Source organism: Berghia stephanieae, chromosome 7 (genome assembly GCF_034508935.2).
Source record: "Berghia stephanieae isolate SIO BIC M18660-M18661 chromosome 7, UCSD_Bste_1.3, whole genome shotgun sequence".
NCBI classification, from domain to species: domain Eukaryota; kingdom Metazoa; phylum Mollusca; class Gastropoda; order Nudibranchia; family Aeolidiidae; genus Berghia; species Berghia stephanieae.
The window spans coordinates 56,390,578-56,411,023 of record NC_088366.1 but is presented as its reverse complement, the minus strand read 5'-3'; the positions used below and the strand labels follow the sequence as shown (position 1 = coordinate 56,411,023).

The 20,446-nt window shown below is 35.5% G+C and overlaps 1 protein-coding gene across 4 annotated transcripts in view; it reads right to left on the bottom strand.

Annotated features, from left to right (window-relative positions):
• Positions 1-20,068, bottom strand: part of LOC144977540 (uncharacterized) — a 47,189-nt gene extending 27,121 nt beyond the window's left edge. The window contains exons 1-7 of one of the 4 annotated variants that reach the window (XM_078922863.1): positions 19,841-20,002; positions 11,527-11,671; positions 8,681-8,749; positions 7,938-7,983; positions 4,626-4,779; positions 3,117-3,257; positions 429-500 (exon numbers count right to left, since the gene is read on the bottom strand). In XM_078922863.1, the coding sequence (XP_078778989.1) occupies positions 429-500; positions 3,117-3,257; positions 4,626-4,779; positions 7,938-7,983; positions 8,681-8,740 (473 nt within the window). In that variant the 5' untranslated portion in view covers positions 8,741-8,749; positions 11,527-11,671; positions 19,841-20,002. Of the gene's footprint in view, positions 1-428; positions 501-3,116; positions 3,258-4,625; positions 4,780-7,937; positions 7,984-8,680; positions 8,750-11,526; positions 11,672-19,840 lie in introns of all 4 variants that reach the window. The other 3 variants (XM_078922862.1, XM_078922861.1, XM_078922864.1) reach the window with 3 other exon arrangements.
• Positions 20,069-20,446: the final 378 nt, after the last annotated feature.

Below are 20,446 nucleotides of genomic sequence, written 5' to 3'. Positions count from 1 at the left end.
GGCACTGGATAAAGATCTTTTTCACACTTTTTCAGATTTTCTAATTTTTATATATATATGAACTCTCGACTGTCAGTTCTTCATGATCAAATTTATTTGTTAAATTAAGGAGAATGAATATAAATAAAAATGTCATTTTTTCTGATCATTTTGACTTAACATTCATTTTTTGAAAAATCCAGTCCATCCTGATATACTACCAGTTTGACATGGTGTGTCACAATTTGAATCTCTGTTTTCATTTATTTGAAGAATGTGATCACCATTTATATAATTGAATGCAAACTTGGAACATATTGTCTCCAGAGCTTATAATAATTTTGGCACATGGAAAAGGCAACATTACAGTATTATAATGTTCAATTGATTTTACTTGAACAGCCCTCTATAAATTCAGAAAAAAAGAAAAGATGGAATAACATGCTCACAGAATATTTGGTATTGGATTTTTATTCCGATCATAATTTGTATTCTCTGGCTGTCTCTCCAAAACAAGAGATCTGTTGAAGAGGAGAAAAGGGCAATTAAACCACTTTCAAGTCACACTAGAAATCTCTTATTTATACATCAATAAATTGAAATTATCGGCAAATGAAAGAAATTAAAAGAACTTTTGAGAAGTTGGAGGTCATTTTAATAATGAAACTCTAATAGTTAGACGCATTTATATAAAAAAAATAAAGTATAATCTTAAAACTCAGAGAGATTATTTTAAAAAATATATATATCTTCTCCCAAAGAAAGAAATTTTCCTTTTATTATCTCCTTCAGTGTGAGATCCGAGCCTGGGCCAAAGATAAGGTCAAGGTGCGGGCTGGGAAGGGATAACACATTTAGAGGGACAAATTAAGCAGCAAGATTAATTCCAGCTGGATTGCTGCCCGTCATGACTGAACATCACTCTTCGGGGTTGTTGATAGCGCTCCCGCCACTATGTGCATTGATTTATCGACTTTGATGGAGACCTTCTAAACGTTATTTTTCCTGCCCCACAAGGGGTGCAGTACCCATCTCAAATAATGAGACAAACGAAGCATTGGAACTTTATTGCGTAGATTAGAAATACAAGCATCTCTACCCAAAATTGTTTTTTTCAAAGAAATTTTGGGAACAGGAACAGAAAATCGAATTCTAGGACTAGGATGAGAGTAGGCGGTGACAGTTTTATAACTGTAATAAAATTCAGAGACTTACCCACTCATCCCCCCCCCCCCCCCCCCCCAATTCCTACGAAAGTAATTTTAAAAAAAATTAAAACGTATATAAAAACACAATTGCATTCATTATTTTAAATCTAATTTTGCCCTACTTTAAAAATAGAGATTAAAGATATTCACAAAGAAGCAAGTTGTAGATTTAAAGACCATTTCTTATTATTGGAAATTTGATATATAATTTTTCTTACAGTGAATTGAAAGCCTCTTATAAAAATAAAAATAAATAAGATTAAATCACAAGAAGTTTGAAAACAGTTTTTCTTGAGGATTTGATTAGAAAATTTACAAACCGATTAATTGAATTTATTTAATGAGAAATTCTTAATTTGGAGAGAGTTAAATATGCACAAATGAACTTACTTTCACAAGAAATCTATAATTAATGCATAATCTAAACATATCAAAACAAAATATCTTGGGTTAAAAATATCCAAGCTAAAACTTTTTGGTGCGGCAATGAGAAAACAATGAAGAAATAAACTTGAAAAAAAGTAACAATGGTTGATTTTTAAAACACTCTTGTAAACAAAATTACTATTACAACCTGTTATGTTCGGAACAGATGAACAAACTCATTTAAGCAAAAAATCTCACCCAATTGATATATTTAAAAATTGAAATTCAGCGAACAAGGTCATCTGAAACACAGCAAAGCAAGAGCAGAGTGACAGGTTTGGTTTGCTAAAGTCATAAGCAATTAAAATATGTTTGTTGAAGTTTTGGCTTGCAACATTTCATATTTTCAACCAGTTAACTGCCGAACTCTGGAAAATAAAGTATTAAAAATTTTGGCCAGAAAACTCATCCTTAAATATCGATCGCTCCAAATGACCCTGATCTTGGCGAAAACTCTCAAACCTGGAACTTTGTGAGATTTACCTTTAAGTCCCTGTTTGAGAGTTTTTGCCAAGATGAGGGTCATTTAAATTAATCGATATTTGAAGAACGAGTTTTCTGGCCAAATTTTTAAATACATGTCTTTCCAGAGAACGACGGTTAACTGGTTAATTGTGACCGATCATCTTAAATGGTTTAATGCTGGGACAGTGTCATAAAAGTGATTTAAATCTAGAGATGTCCAGAAAAGAGAGATCTTATTTTCTGTCACTTTAAGAATTACATCTATTTATTATCTTCAGTAAAATATATAAAATTAAGCCTTGTTCCATATAAATTCTATTTATAACATTTAAATAACTCCTAAATAACAAAGATGGGGCACAACTGTAAACTTTTATTGGGTTTTTAAAAATCTCATTCAATATCTCAATTTTGATATATTATCTCCCTCCCAACTATAACACCCTTCAATCCTCACCCCAACCCCCCCCCCCCCCCCTACCCCTACTTCTTTTCACTTACAAGTCAAAATGAATACTAATCTACTCGAAGCTGTGACTGTAATAAGAATTAAACAAAAACAAAAAAACAAAAAATATGGAATGATATATAAAGCACAAAATGTTCCAAACTCAACATCCGTCTTCCACCACCAAAAAAAAAAAACTCCCCAAAAAAACCTTTACAACGATAATGCTTCACATTATAATCATACAGACGGGGAAAATGAGTCTCTTAGGATAAGAAATGGTGGAAAATTATGACGAGCTGTAATATTCGTTTTTGTAATACTTTCTCTTCTAACTTAATAATCCAAATGGCTAATGGAAGTCATTGTAGCAAGAATTCTAGTTAGAGAGAATAGCTTACAAAAGATTTAAAATGTATGAAGAAAAAAAACACAAACTATTGAATATGTGCCAAATCCTATTCCATAATTTTTCCTTTACCGTAGAGGATGTTTTAACTTTATTTTTTAGGAGAAAGGGGGAGGGGGAGGGGAGAGTTAGAGTTGCACATATAATCATTGTTGTGAAAAAAAAAAAAAAAAAAGCTTACATGTTTAACATATCCCTGGCAATATCCATTGCCTCCTTCTTTAATGACTCAAACACGGATGCATTTGATGAACCTTTTGTCTTTATCCATAGTGTGATGAGCTGAATGAAGTCATTCAAAGGCTTTGCAAAATCTGTATATCTGAAAATGTTTCAAAACAGTGATTTATTTTTACCCAGGATCTAACAAAGCCATTTTCTTAAATAATCATCTTCAATTATGGGTTATATTAAGTAAATCAAATCGCTCCCCACTATTTCCTGAAATTATGATAATTTCTAAAAGTTTCTGTACTGAAAATTCGTACCAAAGACATTTATGTTCATTCATTTTAGAAGCTCACTTATCGAAAATTCACAAAAGGATATTTCAAAGCCAGAATATGAGAAATGCTGGGATATTTAAAACATTTTAAGAGCCGAAGAAAAAGTATGCATCTGATCTGAGAATACAACAACAAACAAAACAAAGAAGAGAAATACGCCTTTCTGCATGGCATCTTTAGATGTCATCACCTAGGTATTCCATGAAGAAATATAAATAATCCATCGAACATCAGATGTCAACAGGAATCACCCAAGTCCACAGTGAGCGAATTGAAGGTTAATAATCTTCCCTAAGGGAAAAAAAACCCCAAAAAAAACGAAAGTGCCTGAACTGAGGCTCCAACACGAGACCTTCTAAGTCATAGTGCAATGCTTTAACCACTTGCCACTTCAAAAACTCTCAAACCTTGGACTTGTGAAGCCAAGATAGGGTCATTTTAATTGATCGATATTTGATGGACGAGTTTTCTGCAGCAAATATTTCAAATATGTGTCTTTTTAGAGTACAGCAGTAAAGAGATTCGAGTTCACTGTCTTTATCTGCAATAGGTAAAATACTCATCACTGCAAATTTTGTACAAAGACAATTATCAAAAATGAATAAAACAGCTTCAAAAATGAACAAAATACCAAACAAGCAACGTTTCAGGCTCAAAACCCTTCTTCAGCCAACAACAAAACATAAATACATTACTAAAAAAACCAGATCGACCACTAAATATTTCATACGTCCTCTCTGTTGAAGAAGTTATCTAGTCATGGGTCTTTTTGTTTACATTCTAAGATATTTCTTCCAACAGATAGGATGTACGTTTGGTCGATCTGATTTTTTAGTAATGTATTTATGATTTTATTGTTTTTTTGTTGTTGGCTGAAGAAGGGTTTTGAGCCTGAAACATTCTGTGCTTGATATTTCATTCTTTTTTAAAGCTGTTATAAAAATATTTGTTTATTACTTTTCAAAGTCCATAGCTTCTAAAAGCATGTGGTGACTTTCTCTCTTACTGTGTCATTCGGTTGAAAAATAAATATTGATCAAATTTGTTGTTGATAATATCTAGGATTTCTGGTGGGAGAGTGTTCCATTCCTTGATGGTTCTCGGGCAGAGACTGTTTTTATATGTGTTAGAAGTTGGAGGAGGGCAAAGTTTCAATCAGCAAGCACAGAAAAAAAACAACTTACATTTCTTTCAAGAAGGACAAAGTGACTTCTTCTTTCTGAACTAGTCTGTAGATTACTTTGCCTTTTTGTATCATATGAATATTCCTTTTATCCTCAAGAAACTTAAGCTGTGCTCTTTGGTTCTGAAGGAATTGTTTGCAGACTGATTCTGGAGCTAAGGACATAAGCGAAATAATAGGGGGGGGGGGGGGGGGGGGGGAAAGAAGTGGAGATGTTAAATACCATGCAAATGTTAATATCATATCATAAATAATGTAAAGGGTTATTTAGGCTAATTGACCTTTGAAAACTTTTTGTATTTAAAATTATTCATGATCATAATTGATTATTTCTTTTTCAAGTATTATTTTGAATCTTTCCACAGAAACAGCATTTTTCGTTTCATGCTTTATACTGTTCCAAAGTTTTACAGTTCTGCTAATACAGAAAAATGTTAAGTACACATTTATATTAATATTTACCCATTTCTATACATTCACACTGTGGTCCCGATAGCTCAGTTGGCAGAGCACTCGATTCATATGCTAAGGGACGGAGATCGATCCTGGTTGATGTCAAGATTTTTTTCTGACCCCCCTCTGTCCATCCAGCTGTGATTGGGTAGCTGAGTCTGTTAGAACTGGTGGAAAGTACTTTGTAATAGACTAGCGTCCCGTTCAAAGGGTAGCAAGCAATTGCTATTGTCTGCTTCACGCTATAGAAACCAGGATAAACACCGGCTACATGGGCCCAATGGCTCTAAATCGAAGGGGAAAAAAAAAAAACAACAAAAAACATAATCCGACATCTAAGTGGTTCAGTACAATGCTTAACCATGATAAGCAGCTTTATGGATATTAACAACAGTCAGCTTGCAACCTGAGCGTTAAAGTTTCAAATCTGTGGGCGATGAAAAGTTAAATTCTTGTAAAAGGGTTCTTTACTTTACTCAAAATTTCTGGGTGTGCACTGAATTAAAATGAATATCTGGCAAGCATGATTATTGTCTTTAATGAAAAGAGTTATAAAAATTGCCTTACATTTACATGGGTGAAATCTCGCCCAACACGTCCAGTGCTACTGTTAGCTAGGGATCTACTGCAGTGTGTTTTGAGCTCATTGAGGGGATTTGCTATGTTAAAGCTAATTTTCTTCTTATCTAAACTAGAGTAGTAAAGATTTCACATGATAAATGTAAGACAGACATAATTTGTTTCTATGTATTCCCTCCCAGCATGATGGTTTGAAAGGTTACTGAAAGTGAATGGGGCCCCTTTATAGTTACTGTATGTTGTTAAAGTCTGAGTGTGTGGCTATTTGGTCTTGTGGATTGACACTCGCCTTCGGATTGGAAGGTCCTGAGTTCGAGTCCCGCATCTGAACGGTGTATGATTGAGTCTTTGTTTGGAAAAGGCTCTTTACTCAAATTCTCTCATCATAGGTTTAAAAATGAGTACTTGGCCATTAACAACGTTGTCTCTGTCCGGAAAAAAAATAAAACTTGCCTAACAGGCATCATGTCTCTTCCTACAGGTTAAATTTTGCTGTTAGCTAAGGACCCCTTGTAAAGCATATTGAGAATGTTAAGTGGACTTTACTCTGCATGAAAACTCAAGCTCAAGCGCTTGCGTGTATGTGTGTGTGTGTGTGTGTTTGCATGTGTCAAGAGTGAGTATGTGTGCTGATAATAGTTTTATAACTTTTATTTATATTTATTATAGTGAACGGATCCCAGTAGAGATGTTCATATGTGAGAATAGTTAATCGTTTTTTTTTTTCTTTTTCTGTTCACTGTGTGAGAACAATTGTTTATCAATTTCTATATATTTGTTGTTTTTTTCTGATTAATGAGATTTGTAAAGGGTTGATGATGACATCCTTTAGACATAAGTGGCATTACTTCAATGCGATACTTAGTTTTCTTTTAGACATAAGTGACACTACTTGAATGTGATGCATATTCATGAGCAGTACATGGATTGCTTATGCACATACCTGATGGAATTTCAACCAAATTTTTTTTAGGGTTTTGAAAGAAAATGTTTTGAATCAAGATTTATAAAATATAAAACAGGCCTGTAAATGATTGGGTGAAAAAATTGTCGGAATTTTTGAACACATGAAAATAGACCAACAGGACAATAATATGGATTAATTAATAAACACAACGCAGATATTATACGTCAATTAACTAGTTAAATCCTGCGACTTTCCTCAACTCATTTATAATACAAAATAAGCAGGTACTTGTTTTATGGTACCAAAAAGAAAATCCCATTTATTTGAGAGAGTACACACATTTCTGGGCCCAGGTCTGAGTTAATTGTAAAATGAAAGGAAAACAATTCCTACCTTTTTGAAGGATGTGTGTCTAGTACTTGACACGAGAAGCTGCTTTATCTTCACTCCTGTTTGTTTGTGTTAAATTTTTAAGCTGAGTCTTTCGTTTATTTGGATTAATTCTTATAAAAGAAGAAGAAGAAGAAGAAGAAGAAGAAGAAGAAGAAGAAGAAGAAGAAGAAGAAGAAGAAGAAGAAGAAGAAGAAGAAGAAGAAGAAGAAGAAGAAGAAGAAAATAAAGAGGAGGAGGAGGAGGAAGAGGAGGAGGAGGAGGAGGAGGAGGAGGAGGTGCGGTCGTGTGTGAAGGAGGAAAAAGAGAAAAATTTAAACAATCACGGTTGTGAGGAAAGAAAACTTCCACTGAGAGCAGTCAATCACTGTTCGAAGAAAAATATTTATTTTGCATTATTTTTTTCCGGTCAACTTTTAGACTAAAATGAAGAAACCATTGGAAGGAAAAGAGACAGCCGGAGAGATGCGTGTGTGTCGGTAGCAAAATAGAGAGAAAAGGTATGGTCTGACACACGCTGTGTGTGTTAGTTGACTATGTGTGTGTTCGACGACTGCGACACTCTCTCTCATCTGTGGCACATTAAGCAGGCAGTGAATACATCCACGTCTAGCGGAGCATGTAGATGCAATGATAGTATACCTAGCTGACTAGATAGTCTAGTTTTGTTTTGTTTTTGACGCGATAAATAAAAATCTTCATTTGGTTTGGTTTTTTAAGTCGGCGGTCGAAAAGGAATAAAAACTTTTTTTTTCGAGGCACGAAATATAACTTTTTTTTTTCTATTTTGTTTGGTCCTGTTTTTTGACGTTATGATTTTTATTTTTACTTTTAATTGCTTAAATATCAGCACTTAACAGAATATATCGAGCAAATTCGTCCTGTTGGAAATCCAACAATTGTCGGAAGATTTAGAGGCCTGATAACAACATAATTTTCATAGAACAAATTCAAGTCTTTTTCTTTGTTTTATCTTACACTTACCTGTATGCCTTTTATTATTAGGTCCAAAGCATTTTCTTATTTCCATCTGTAACAAAGTAAAAAAGAATTAGGCTTGTCTCTTGCTTGACTGACTAAATATCGTTACGTTAAGGTGCTTGGAATTTAAATTTTCTCTACTTCATTAGTATATATTACCCTAGGTGAGATGTTAAAATCACTACGGGGCTGTCATTTGTTCAATAATTATTGCAGAAACTGAAATGATTGGTCACTCTTCTAAAATCTATGTTTATGAATTACAATTTTATTTCATTCTTATAATTTTTCATTTCAATCGGGTACTTGCATAGCAAAGTTAACAATATAACTTAGTATCAGTAAGTTTTCCTTTGGACATAATTAAGACAGAACAAGACCAAATATATATCTAAATCTAAAGAAAGGTAAGCAATAATAATTATATCATATACAGAAAGACAAAAGCATCAATTTTTTTTTTTACCAATCATAGTTGTATATCTGTAATAAAACACTTTTATACAGCCATACCATCACATTTAGATGTATTACAAGTAGGCAGTATATCATTATTAATTTGATATCATTCATAATTGCTATTATGTTGATAAAAAGCTAGGTTAGTGGTAAGGGGTAGGTGCATATAGTGATCAATTTCTGTAAAAAAAAACACAACAAAAAAAAACGACCTCATGAACAACGGTCCAAGAATGATCCAATTATACAGATGATAAAACAATAAAAAGAGAAGATGATAAACTTACCAGCAAATCCAGCTGTGTCCCTTTGAAATCTAAGGATGTTTGGAACTGGTAGCCGGCCATTTCGAACTTCTGAAAGAATTTAAAAAGCAAGATATATACACAACTGTATGCGGCTATGTGGTTTGACACTCAACTTTGGATTGGAATGTCCAGGGTTCAAGTCCCCTGAGTGCTACATAGTTGAGTTCGTGGAAAAGGTTCTTTACTGACATTCTCTCACTGTACTCAAGTTAAAATGAGTACCTGGCCGTTAATAGTGTTTTCTATGTACAAAAAAATTTGTAATATCGCCCAACAGGCATCATGTTTCGTCCTACACATTAAGTGTTGCGGTCAGTCAGGGAACTTTTGTAAAGCACTTTGAGCACGTTTAGTGGATATTGCGCTGTACAAATGCTCAAGCTTTTTATTTTTAAGTTTGTGAAAATGCAATTGAATCTACAAAACAATTACTCCATTCCAATATATCCAAAATAATGGGTAATCTAAACATGTGAAGGTTACAGCTTAAAAATAAACTTTTCAATTGAGTCATTATCATGAGTTAATCATTTCCTTATAAACAAAATTGCTTATAATGATAGGTCTGATATAGGCCCGATACGTTGCTGTTGGCTGCGAACACCTTGAAAACCACCTTGAGCAGGTTAAGTGGATATTGCGCAGGATAAATGCTCGTTTTTTTTGTTTTTTTTTTTTTTTAAATATCTAACCTGCTTGAAGATTTGCTGCATCAACTGATACCAAAGCAAATAGAAATAATTCAGATAACAACATATTTCTCATTATTTCAAATTATAAAAAAAACGATGCATTTTATGCAAATTACAGAAAATTTCTAGTTTTTACGTGGTTGAGTGAAGAATTCTTTGCGATTTTTATTAGATTCTAACAACATCCTACTTGACCTGTCCATCAGTCATTTGACTCTTATCAGCAACATTTCAATCACTATCAACGTTTCTATTTTGAAATGTTTTCTATCATCACTTTTAATTTATGACTCATCATTATTATCTTATCTATAATCAATAATGTGCATTTATGATTCATTAGATCAAACTGGTACGGTCCAAGCTGGTTTATTGGGACAGCTCGGTACCCAACAAATCGTCCCAATTAAGCGGAGGCCATGACATTTGAGAAACGTTTCATCTCTACCATAGTCGCACTCTAAATTTATCTAGACTCGTGACTGGCAATCCAACTTGTCGTAATCAGTTAGCCTGACACTTATTGCAACAGTGTTTATCGGACAGTGACATTCCATGTCTTAAAGAAAAAACAAACAACACCCTTAATCTATCTGCCTCTAACAATGAGAGACAAATCTAATTGCACAAAACAATTCAAGAATATGACACATATCGGTCATATATTATGTAAGCAATGGATTAAGAATACGTTGTCTACCCATTCGTCTCATTGAACAAACAAGCCATTTGGTGGTGACAGCCTTGAACAAAGCCATCACTCATTACCCATCGCACCACTGGTCAGTTTACCTGCAAACCTAGCACTGTGACCAATTACCCATGTCCATGCACGTGATGATGGCACTGACAAGGGAAACAGATAGATTCTATTCTTCACATCTCCGTGATGACAAACAGTTCGACCACACACCTGATTGGCTGATGTGAAGACACTAACAGGGGATACAGGTAAATTCTATTGTTCACACCTCTGTGATGAACTGTGCGACCACACCCATCCTGTTAGGCTAATTTTCATTGAATGAACCATCGTTTTAAATGATAGAAGACAATGATAGGGATAGTCATTGTCAAATTTTGGCCCCATCAAGTGGCGGGCCATCCCAATTAATCGGCTGGGAATTGGAAAGTGTATGACTGTTTATATAGCAAAAAAAATTGTTCCCAAGGAATTATCCCAATAAAGCAGCTGTCCCAATAAAGCAGCGTCCCCAATACCAGCTTAACTTGTATTATGTCAAGAGCATCAGATAAAGAGATAAAAAGAGTTTAAAGTTAGAAAATGATGAGAATGACACTTCTTATTTTTTTTTCAGTGATAGAAACTACATATTCATTCCAATCCAATTTTAAAAATCAGGGTCACCTCAATATAATATTATAATTAAAAAAACAAAAAAAAAAACAAAAGAAAACAAAACAAATAAAAATTGAGCTCTTACATAGCGCAATATCCACTAAACTCAAAGCACTTTACAAGGGATCCCTCGCCAACAGCAACCCCTGGCCACATCAACACTTAACATGTAGGACGAGACACGACACCTGTTAGATGATATTCCAATTTTTCGGACAGAGACAGAACTGTTAACGGCCAGGTACTCATTTTAAACCTGAGTACAGTGAGAGAATGTGAGTAAAGAGCCTTTTCCAAGGACTCAACTATCCACTGCCCAGACTCGAACCCATGACCTTCCGATCCAATGGTGAGTGTCATACCACCAGACCACATATCTGCACAAGGTAAAATTCACATCACAACGGGATTTACCAAGATGGAGCAAGAAAGTTTAGCCTTTATTTTGAAAACAGCATTGATAATGAATATTCACTTTTACCCATAAGTCAGTTGTGCATTTCAATTTTCTTCTTTATTATCAATGTGGGGCAGAGTAAAAGTGTAATCGACTTATTTGCATACAATGAATTTTTATCCTATTATTTTTAACATTTACACTAAACCCCAGAAAGACAAAAAGAAAAGCCTCCAACAAAACAACTATAGGCTATTGAGACCCTGGCAAAGCGAAATGGACTGCACAAAATTGTTTACTACCTTCAAGATCTGGATTTCTAAAAAACCAAAGTCCCGAGGACCAAGATAGAAAACAATGTTCAAGTACAACTAACTTGGACCTGTTTTGTCTTTATGCGGCTTTGTGGTCTTTTTGTATGACATTCAGATCGGAAGGTCAAGTGCCACCCTTACTTGAGCCCTTGGAAAATGCTCTTTACTCATTTTCACTCAACATGGTCAGGTGAAAAATAAGTGTCTCTGTCAAAAAAAAGAAAAAAGATTGTACTATCAACTAGCAGGCGTTGTCTCATCCTAAATGTTTAAGGATTGCTGTTGGCTAAGGACCCCTTGTCAAGTGCTTTGAGCAAATTAAAAGGATATTGCACTACTATATAAATGCTCAAGTTTGTTTTGTTTTTGTATTTGTTTTTTTTTTTTGTTTTTTTTTGGGGGGGGGGGGGTAGATGTTGTGACAAACCTTCACTGCTTAATTCCCTATTTTTGCTGCTAGACTTTTTTTTGGTTTTGTTAGTATAAGTCTAAAATTTATTGAGCCAATTCTTTTTATTTTTGGTAAGTGCGTTGTATGTGCATGAAAATGTAATGTAAAGTATGGCCGAGTATATGTGCGAATGTATGTTTGAATCTGACTATGACATTTTAAAAGTAAATTCCAAGACAAAATTTCTGATGTTTGTGCTACACTGATATGCCCCTTTTGGCAATTGAAAGGGTTTGGGTTTTGCAGTTTAGTGAACCAGTCTGATCTTCAATAAATTCTTCATTTAATAAAAATACATGACAAGTGTTGGGTATCATCCTAGAAAGAGGAGAGCTTACGCTACTAGAAGGGACACTCCTTCTTTGAGCCAATGGTCACAGCCCTCGCACGCTGACTCGCGAAGTGCGTGTGCCTCGCTTAGTGTTTGCCCTAGATACGGCTGTCGCCTGCATTTCTGTTTATGGATGTGTATGTTTATGTGTATGTTTCTATGTTTACATTTAGTGTTTGTGTGTGTGTGTATGTGTATGTGTGTGTGTGTGTGTGAGAGAGAGAGAGAGAGAGAGAGAGAGAGAGAGAGAGAGAGAATAAGTAGGAGTGAAATATCTGTTCGATGTTATCGTTATCATAATATAAGTATATATAGTTATAACAAGTGTAACTAAATGACAAATTGCCATATTTATGGACAATAAAGATCTATTATTATTATTACTATTATTATTGTTATTATTATTATTATTATTATTATTATTATTATTATTATTATTATTATTATTATTATTATTATTATTATTATTATTATTATTATTATTATTATTATTATTATTATTATTATTATTAATATAATCTGTGATTTTAACATTTATTTTGGGGTTGGGTGGGTCGGGGATAGATAGACAGATAGGTAGGTAGATATATATATATATAAATAATATAGCGAGAATGGGAGTGAGAGGAGGGGGGGTAGAGGGATAGAGATAGATAGATAGATAGATAGATAGATAGATAGATAGATAGATAGAGAGAGAGAGAGAGAGAAATAGGGGGGGGGGAGCACACAAAATTAACTAAATGTACTCACATTCCTCAATTGTATGTGTGTGTGTGTGTGAAAGAGAGAGAGAGAGAGAGAGAGAGAGAGAGAGAGAGAGAGAGAGAGAGAGAGAGAGAGAATAAGTAGGAGTGAAATATCTGTTCAATGTTATCGTTATTATATAACGTCATAACAAGTGTAACTAAATGACAAATTGCCATATTGATGGACAATAAAGATCTATCATTATTATAATAATCTGTGATTTTTAAATTCATTTTGGGGTTGGGTGGGTTGGGGATAGATAGATATATTGGTAGGTAGATAGGTAGATATAATATAGCGAGAGAGAGAGAGAGAGGGGGGGGGGAAGAGGTTTTTTTTGTTTGTTTGTTTGTTGCTTTAGGTCTCTTCCAACACAATTGAGGTTATATGAGAGACCGCTGAAACAAAAAAACAAGCAATCTAACAAAAATAGTACAAATGTCAATCAAAATCATAACCTAAAGATATCATAAGCTAAATTATAAATAACCAAGAACAAACAGGCAGAGGATTTACAGGAAAAAAAATATCCCCTGTCAAAAATACAATCACAAACCAAAGAAGCAGGACAGGCTAGTAAAGAGAAGAAGAAACGACATCACTATCGGATCGTACACCCATGCGAACATCATAGGTATATGATTCAAGGGTGATGCTCCCATCCAACCACCCGCGGGGGGAAGAGGGATAGAGGCAGATAGATAGATTGATAGATAGATAGATAGATAGATAGATAGATAGATAGATAGAGAGAGAGAGAGAGAGAGAGAGAGAGAGAGAGAGAGAAAAAAGAGAGAAACAAGGGGGGGGGGGGGGCACACAAAATTAACAAAATGTACAACTCAGCGTCTTCCATGTTCAACTCAATCTCTAAAATATCTCAGATCTTATTAGTACTAGCCTACTATAGATAGAAATCTCAAGTGTCGGGGAGCTGCAAGGTCTGGGCCGGACGTCCCGCTTGCTGAAAGGAAATTGATGTGCATTTCGAACCCAACACCTCTCATTTCCAGGTGCATTGATTGCCGCGTAATCCTGTCTGACAGAGATTATTGCATATGGCCTCTCATGCATTATTGTGTCCATAACAGCACCTTCCCGTGGTGTTCCCCGTTTCTACTGAGTTTGTTATGGGCGCGACCGAGTCCCCGGCGGTATAACCGGGCTAGGGAGTAGGTGGGACCCCTTCCTCTTAAGGTGCAGGAGACAGAACCCACCGATGAGTGGTACACGCTCTGCTCCTCACCCACCCACCTCACACTCATTCTGTAGTGTGGTGTCCTCTGTATGTCCTTACTTTTCTTAATCTACCCCTATAGCTCATACTTGTTTCCTAGTGCTGTAACTTTAACACTTCTATACTCCCTCTTTGGTCGACCTGTGGCCCATGTCTTCTGTATGACTATCTGTGATTGATTGTAATCATGTATCCTTCTTAAAAAATTGAGATTTTTAGGGGAAAGGGCTGGTATCCCTTTGTTTTAGGCCCACAGAATCTCTCATCGACACAAATGACCCAGGACGTGACGATCCTCTGTTTATGAAATATGGCCCTTTAAGCAGAAAGAATAACTGAAATAGATAACTGCAAGCCAGGAAACAGTAGGTGGCGGGGAATGGGCGACCGTCAATCATGAAAGAGACTGCGGGAAAGACAAAATGAAGGCTACTTGACTAAACCCTATAAAAATTAATTATATGAGGAACATGCATCTGCAGTTCAACTCCTGATGTTATGCAGCTGACAAGGAATACAGGTTAGGGTGGGAAGACAGACCAGAGACTCCCCAGCATGCCATGACAAACAAAAGGAAAGCATACGAGCTCGGACGTCGCCTCGAAAAAGGTCAGCGCCAGACAGTGAGTACCCAGGCTGATCTGCGCGAAAAGTCAGCTACTGGGACAAAGAAATTCCACAAACATTTGAATATTTTACAAATTAACATTTGTGGAATCAGGAATAAAAAGACAGAGCTGAAGAAATTATTAAATGAAAAGGAAGTTCACATTGCTTTACTTCAGGAAACCCTGTATAAAAATAGCGATCCATATATTGCTGGATATACATACTATACCTGCAAATGTGACGACTGCCGTGGTGTTATTACTTATATAAGAAATGACATCACGGGAGATGTTACTTCTAAACCATCACAGAACTCAACTGATGTACAGAAAGTCACCTTATGGCACCTAAATAAGAAATTTACCATTTACAACATTTACAACCCTCCACGGTGTATTATAAACCTAACAGATCTAAACAGTTCCCAATACAACAACACAATAATTGCTGGTGACTTCAATGGCCACTCTCCACTATGGGGATACAAAAATCTAAACAACACAGGAAAAGAACTAGAAAAGCTTTGCAATACAACCAACCTCACCATTTTACAAAATGCAGACTCAGTCCCGACCCTTCTTCACAGAGCTCATATGTCCCTGAGTCATCCCGATCTAACCATCATCTCCTCTGACCTTCTGAATTCTTGTCACATTAAAGTCCTGGATGAAATAGGCAGTGACCATAAACCAATTTTAACACAAATAACAGTTCAAACACAGAAGAAAACATTTGAGCAGAAATCCAAATGGAATTTCAAGAAAGCAAACTGGGATGTTTTCACAGCAACATTAGATGACCAGCTTCCAAAAATTACAGATACATCAAGTGTAGAACATTTAAACGAAGCCCTCACCAAAGCCATTCTTGCAGCTGCAAAAGCAGGAATTCCAAGAGGTAGTCGACAGAACTACAAACCCTTCTGGAGCAAAGAAATTGAAAAAGCAGTAAATGCAAGAAAGGAAACAAGGAAAAACTTAGAGGAAAACAAAACCATTAAAAACAAGATTGAGTACAATAAAGCATCGGCAATTGTCAAAAGAACTATTAACAACGCTAAAAGAAAGAAATGGGCAGACACATGCGCTAATATTGACCTCAATCAAAATGGGAAAAAAGCATGGGCCTTACTTAATAATCTTAACAATGAAACCCCAAAAACCAACCCAAAGCCCATGAAAACTACAGAAGGAACAATCGTAGATGACCAAAAAAAAGCCATGATCTTCAACAAACATTTTGCTTCAGTAAACAAGGCATCAAAAAGAAGTGAAAAGGACAAAAAATTGATTAAAGACCTTAAACATCAAGAAAAGGCCCCAAAAGCTATCTCATATCTGTTCAAAGAGGGCTTTACCATGTCAGAACTTCACAGAGCTATGAAAAAACTCAAGTTAAGGAAATCCCCTGGACCAGATAAGATACACAATGAAATGCTCCTGCATCTTAGCGTGAGAGGTAAACAGATGCTTCTCAAACTTATAAATCTAACATGGGAGACAGGAATAGTACCAAGGGGATGGAAAAATGCTATTATAATTCCAATCTTAAAGAAAGATAAACCACCCGACAAAACGAAAAGTTACCGACCAATATCTCTCACCTCATGTGTTGGAAAGATCGCTGAGAGAATGGTAAATAACCGATTATACTGGTGGCTGGAGACATGTGGCCTACTAAATAAATATCAGGCAGGCTTTAGGATAGGGCAAAGAACAGAAGATCAATTGTTTAGATTAAGTCAAAAAATAATTGATGGCTTTCAAGATGGAAAACATACAGTCGCGGTTTTTGTTGATCTCCAACAGGCCTATGACAAAGTATGGAGGAAAGGGTTGTTATCAAAAATGATGGACTACGGAATTGATGGAAATCTCTACTTCTGGATTAAACAATTTCTCAGTAACAGAACAATCAAAACAAAAATTAATAACGGACTGTCAAACAGAGAAGTATTAGAGGAAGGTCTCCCACAAGGATCCTGCCTCAGCTGTACTCTCTTTCTTATTTTTATAAATGATCTACCAGAAGTATTACAGACAGAAAAGGCCCTATATGCTGACGATTTAGTTATGTGGTATACTACAAAGCACCTACCAATAGCCTCCAATAGAATAAATGAAGATTTAGAAAGCTTAAACACCTTCTGTGATAAATGGAAATTAAAAGTAAATTGCAATAAAACAGTCTACTCTATATTTACTAAGAGCCATCCTGTTTCCAAGAAAGAAATAACACTCTCCATCCAAGGCCATCGACTCGCGAAAGAAGAAAACCCCACATATTTGGGCATACAGTTAGACAGACAACTATCTCTGAACAAACACACTCAGAATGTAAAAATCAAAGCCACAAGGAGACTCCAGTTACTAAAACGACTAGCCAGTACTAATTGGGGAGCAGACAAAAACTCGCTTCGACAACTCTATTTAGGCTATGTGCGTTCCGTCATGGACTACAATTTAGCCCTCCAAAATGTAGGTAGTAAAAACACACACAAAACCTTGGACAGAGTACAAAACCAAGCCCTTCGCTTCATCTCCGGTGCCCTGAGATCGACACCCACAGCAGCATGTGAAATACATACTAATGTGGAACCACTTGGACTTCGCAGAGAATCAGCAGTGCTTGAAATGGTTGAAAGATACAAACGAAAAGAGGAAAACCATCCAAACAGAATTCTGGCAGAGAAATGGAAACCAAGAACAAGATTAAAACAAAAATCCCTGCTACACATTGCTAACAACTTGAATGAAAGACACAGACTCCCAGAAAACAGAGAAAAATCTATTTTAATCAGTCAAAAACCTCCACACGCCGAACTAAAACTTCCAAAAATAAAGACTAACCTCGTAGAAGAAACAACAAGAAATAGAAACAAATCAGATATACAAACATTAGCAATGAAGACAATACAAGAATACCCAGACAACTGGATACATGTTTACACAGATGGATCTGCCCACAAAGGAACTAAAAATGCTGGGTATGGGTTTGTAGTAGAATACCCAGATAAAACCTGTGATAAAATCCACAATTCTTGCGGAAGCTCCTGTTCAAACTACGAGGCAGAGGCAGTTGCAATAGAAGCCTCACTGCGACACCTCTCTTCTGTTTTCCAGCTAAACCCTTCAAAACTTCAAAACACTGTCATCTTCACAGACTCCAAATCGGTTCTCCAAGCTCTCGATTTAGATAAACTCTCCTCAACGTTCAATAGTTTAAGATCTCAACTAGATGAATTCCTTACAACACACAGAGTAGACTTATCTCTCCAGTGGATACCGGGACATTCAAATATACCAGGAAATGACAATGCAGACAGACTAGCCAGACTCGGATCAACACTTTTACAACCATCATTTCCAGTATCCTTAGACACAGCGAAACAAATAATCAAAACAAATAAGAGAGAAGAATGGATGAACAGTTGGGCAATGAGCACCACGGGTAGATGTATGTTTTCCCATATGACCACTCCTGTAAAGACTGATTGCCTAAATAAGCTCAGAAGACACCAGCAAAGCATCATCTTTCAACTAAGAACACAACACATACCGCTCAACAACCATTTAAGCAAAATTACAAAAGACACATCCCCCTCCTGCCCCTTATGTCAACACCCCAATGAAACAGTAACACACCACTTGCTTGAATGTCAACCTCTTGAAGATCTGAGATGCACATTCCTCCCACCAAATCCAAGCATCAGTAACACACTTTATAGTCACCTGGAACAACTACAAAAGACGTCTAACTTCTACGTCATGGCACAAGACCGAAGGGCTAGAGCTCAGGTGGTCGCTGGTTCGGATAAATAAAAAAAAAAAAAAAATCTCAAGTGTCACTGATGGTTGTCTATAACATGTGGGAACAGATCTCCACACAATACTAAAATGAAAAAGACTAAATTTCAACAAAGAGTCACTGATGGGTGTCTACAACACATGGTCCAATAAAAATAATAACTAAACAAAGGGTACACACACACGTGCCCAGTTTAATTAGACCTCCCCTCCCCTGCCTCCCCCTCTAGTCTAGCCAGGCGAAACCGGCAGCCAGCCAAGGAGCGTGTTGCTAACACGCGCTAACAAATCACTAGGCAAGTGTGGTGTGTGCCACGGGAACGGCGAGTTGTCCCTTCTAGTCGTAGCTCCTCTTTCTAGGGTATCATTCTAAAGGTTTTAAAATAAGTTTCATGTTTATATAAGTCATGTTCGTGCGTTATTCCTAAGGCAAAATTTAGAGTAAGTGAAAATTGATTTTAAAATATGAGTTTCCTGTTCTAATAAGTAGGGTTGATGGTAAAAGAAACAAAAGTGTTTGAGATCATTAAGCAGTAATATTTATCAAAAGATTTCCTATCGATATAACAAGTATACATAAAATGCATCATCATGTCTATTTAGAATAATTTTTTTAAAAATATGAATTAATGTGAATTATGCCACAACTGTTTATGTTTTGTAATTATGTAAATTGTATATTAGCACCAAAAAAAAAAAAAAAATAAAAACTACTATCTACTACATGTATATAAATAGATGCTTTCCTTTTCATAGTTTAATAGTTTAGTGACTCTATTTTTGCGATTAACAAAATGCTGGAGCGATATCTAGTTTTGCATTAGGTGTCGCTCTATTAGAGCGATATCTAGTCATCTAGTCACTTTGAAACTGTTATAAGTTATGGCTGGTCTAATTGTGAAAATACTCTCAAACGTGACAAAAGCAATACAGGCACAGGACAATTAAATCAAGTCCATAATAATTGTGTTCGATAATCAGACCTGAAAATGTGTGCAGCTCGTCCATAACCCAAGAGAGTAGAATAATTAATAATGGCATTTTAGAGTTTTGAGGGTGTTTTTTTTTTCAGATTTGTAGTTGTAGGTATAGAAATCGAAGTTTAGAGTTAGATAATATAAGTTTATATTTATAAATCAAATGTAGGGTGCACAGTCACAGGCAAACCACAATTAATTATTTTGAACAATACCTTTATGCACCGGCAGCGCTGATGAATGCCGAACAAAATCAAAAAGTAGTATATCTTGTAACGTCGAGCAATAAATTCCCCACAACCGTCTCAGGAAAACAGATGTTTGTATCTAAATAATTTGACAACAACAGGCAATCATGATGGCGGATGAGGTAGATTAATATTAGGCCAGAAGTTATTGCAAAATAAAGCTTGTTTTCAATTAAAGTGCAGCAAATTAAGTTCATGGCACAAAGATGTGAGTTATGTGGCAATAACTGAGTTTATTTTATTATAAATAAAGATTTTTTTCAAACGTAAACCGTCCTCTAACAGTATAAATAGAAGAAAGTTTAATCAAATTAAAATTTGATGCTAGGTGGACCAAATATAAATAAAAGCAAATAAAGACTAAACCATTGAAATTATCACAAAATAAAGTAAAACGAATATATTTTGTCCTTGAGAAGATATCTATTGATGATAAATAAAAAACTATAATATATTTTTTACAATTTAATATATTGTTCTAAAACTTGCTGCAAATTTATCAATCTGGCAGAGTCAGTTGTTCCTCGGGAGTTGGTATTGGAGGAATTCCCGTAGCTAAAAATAGTTTATAAG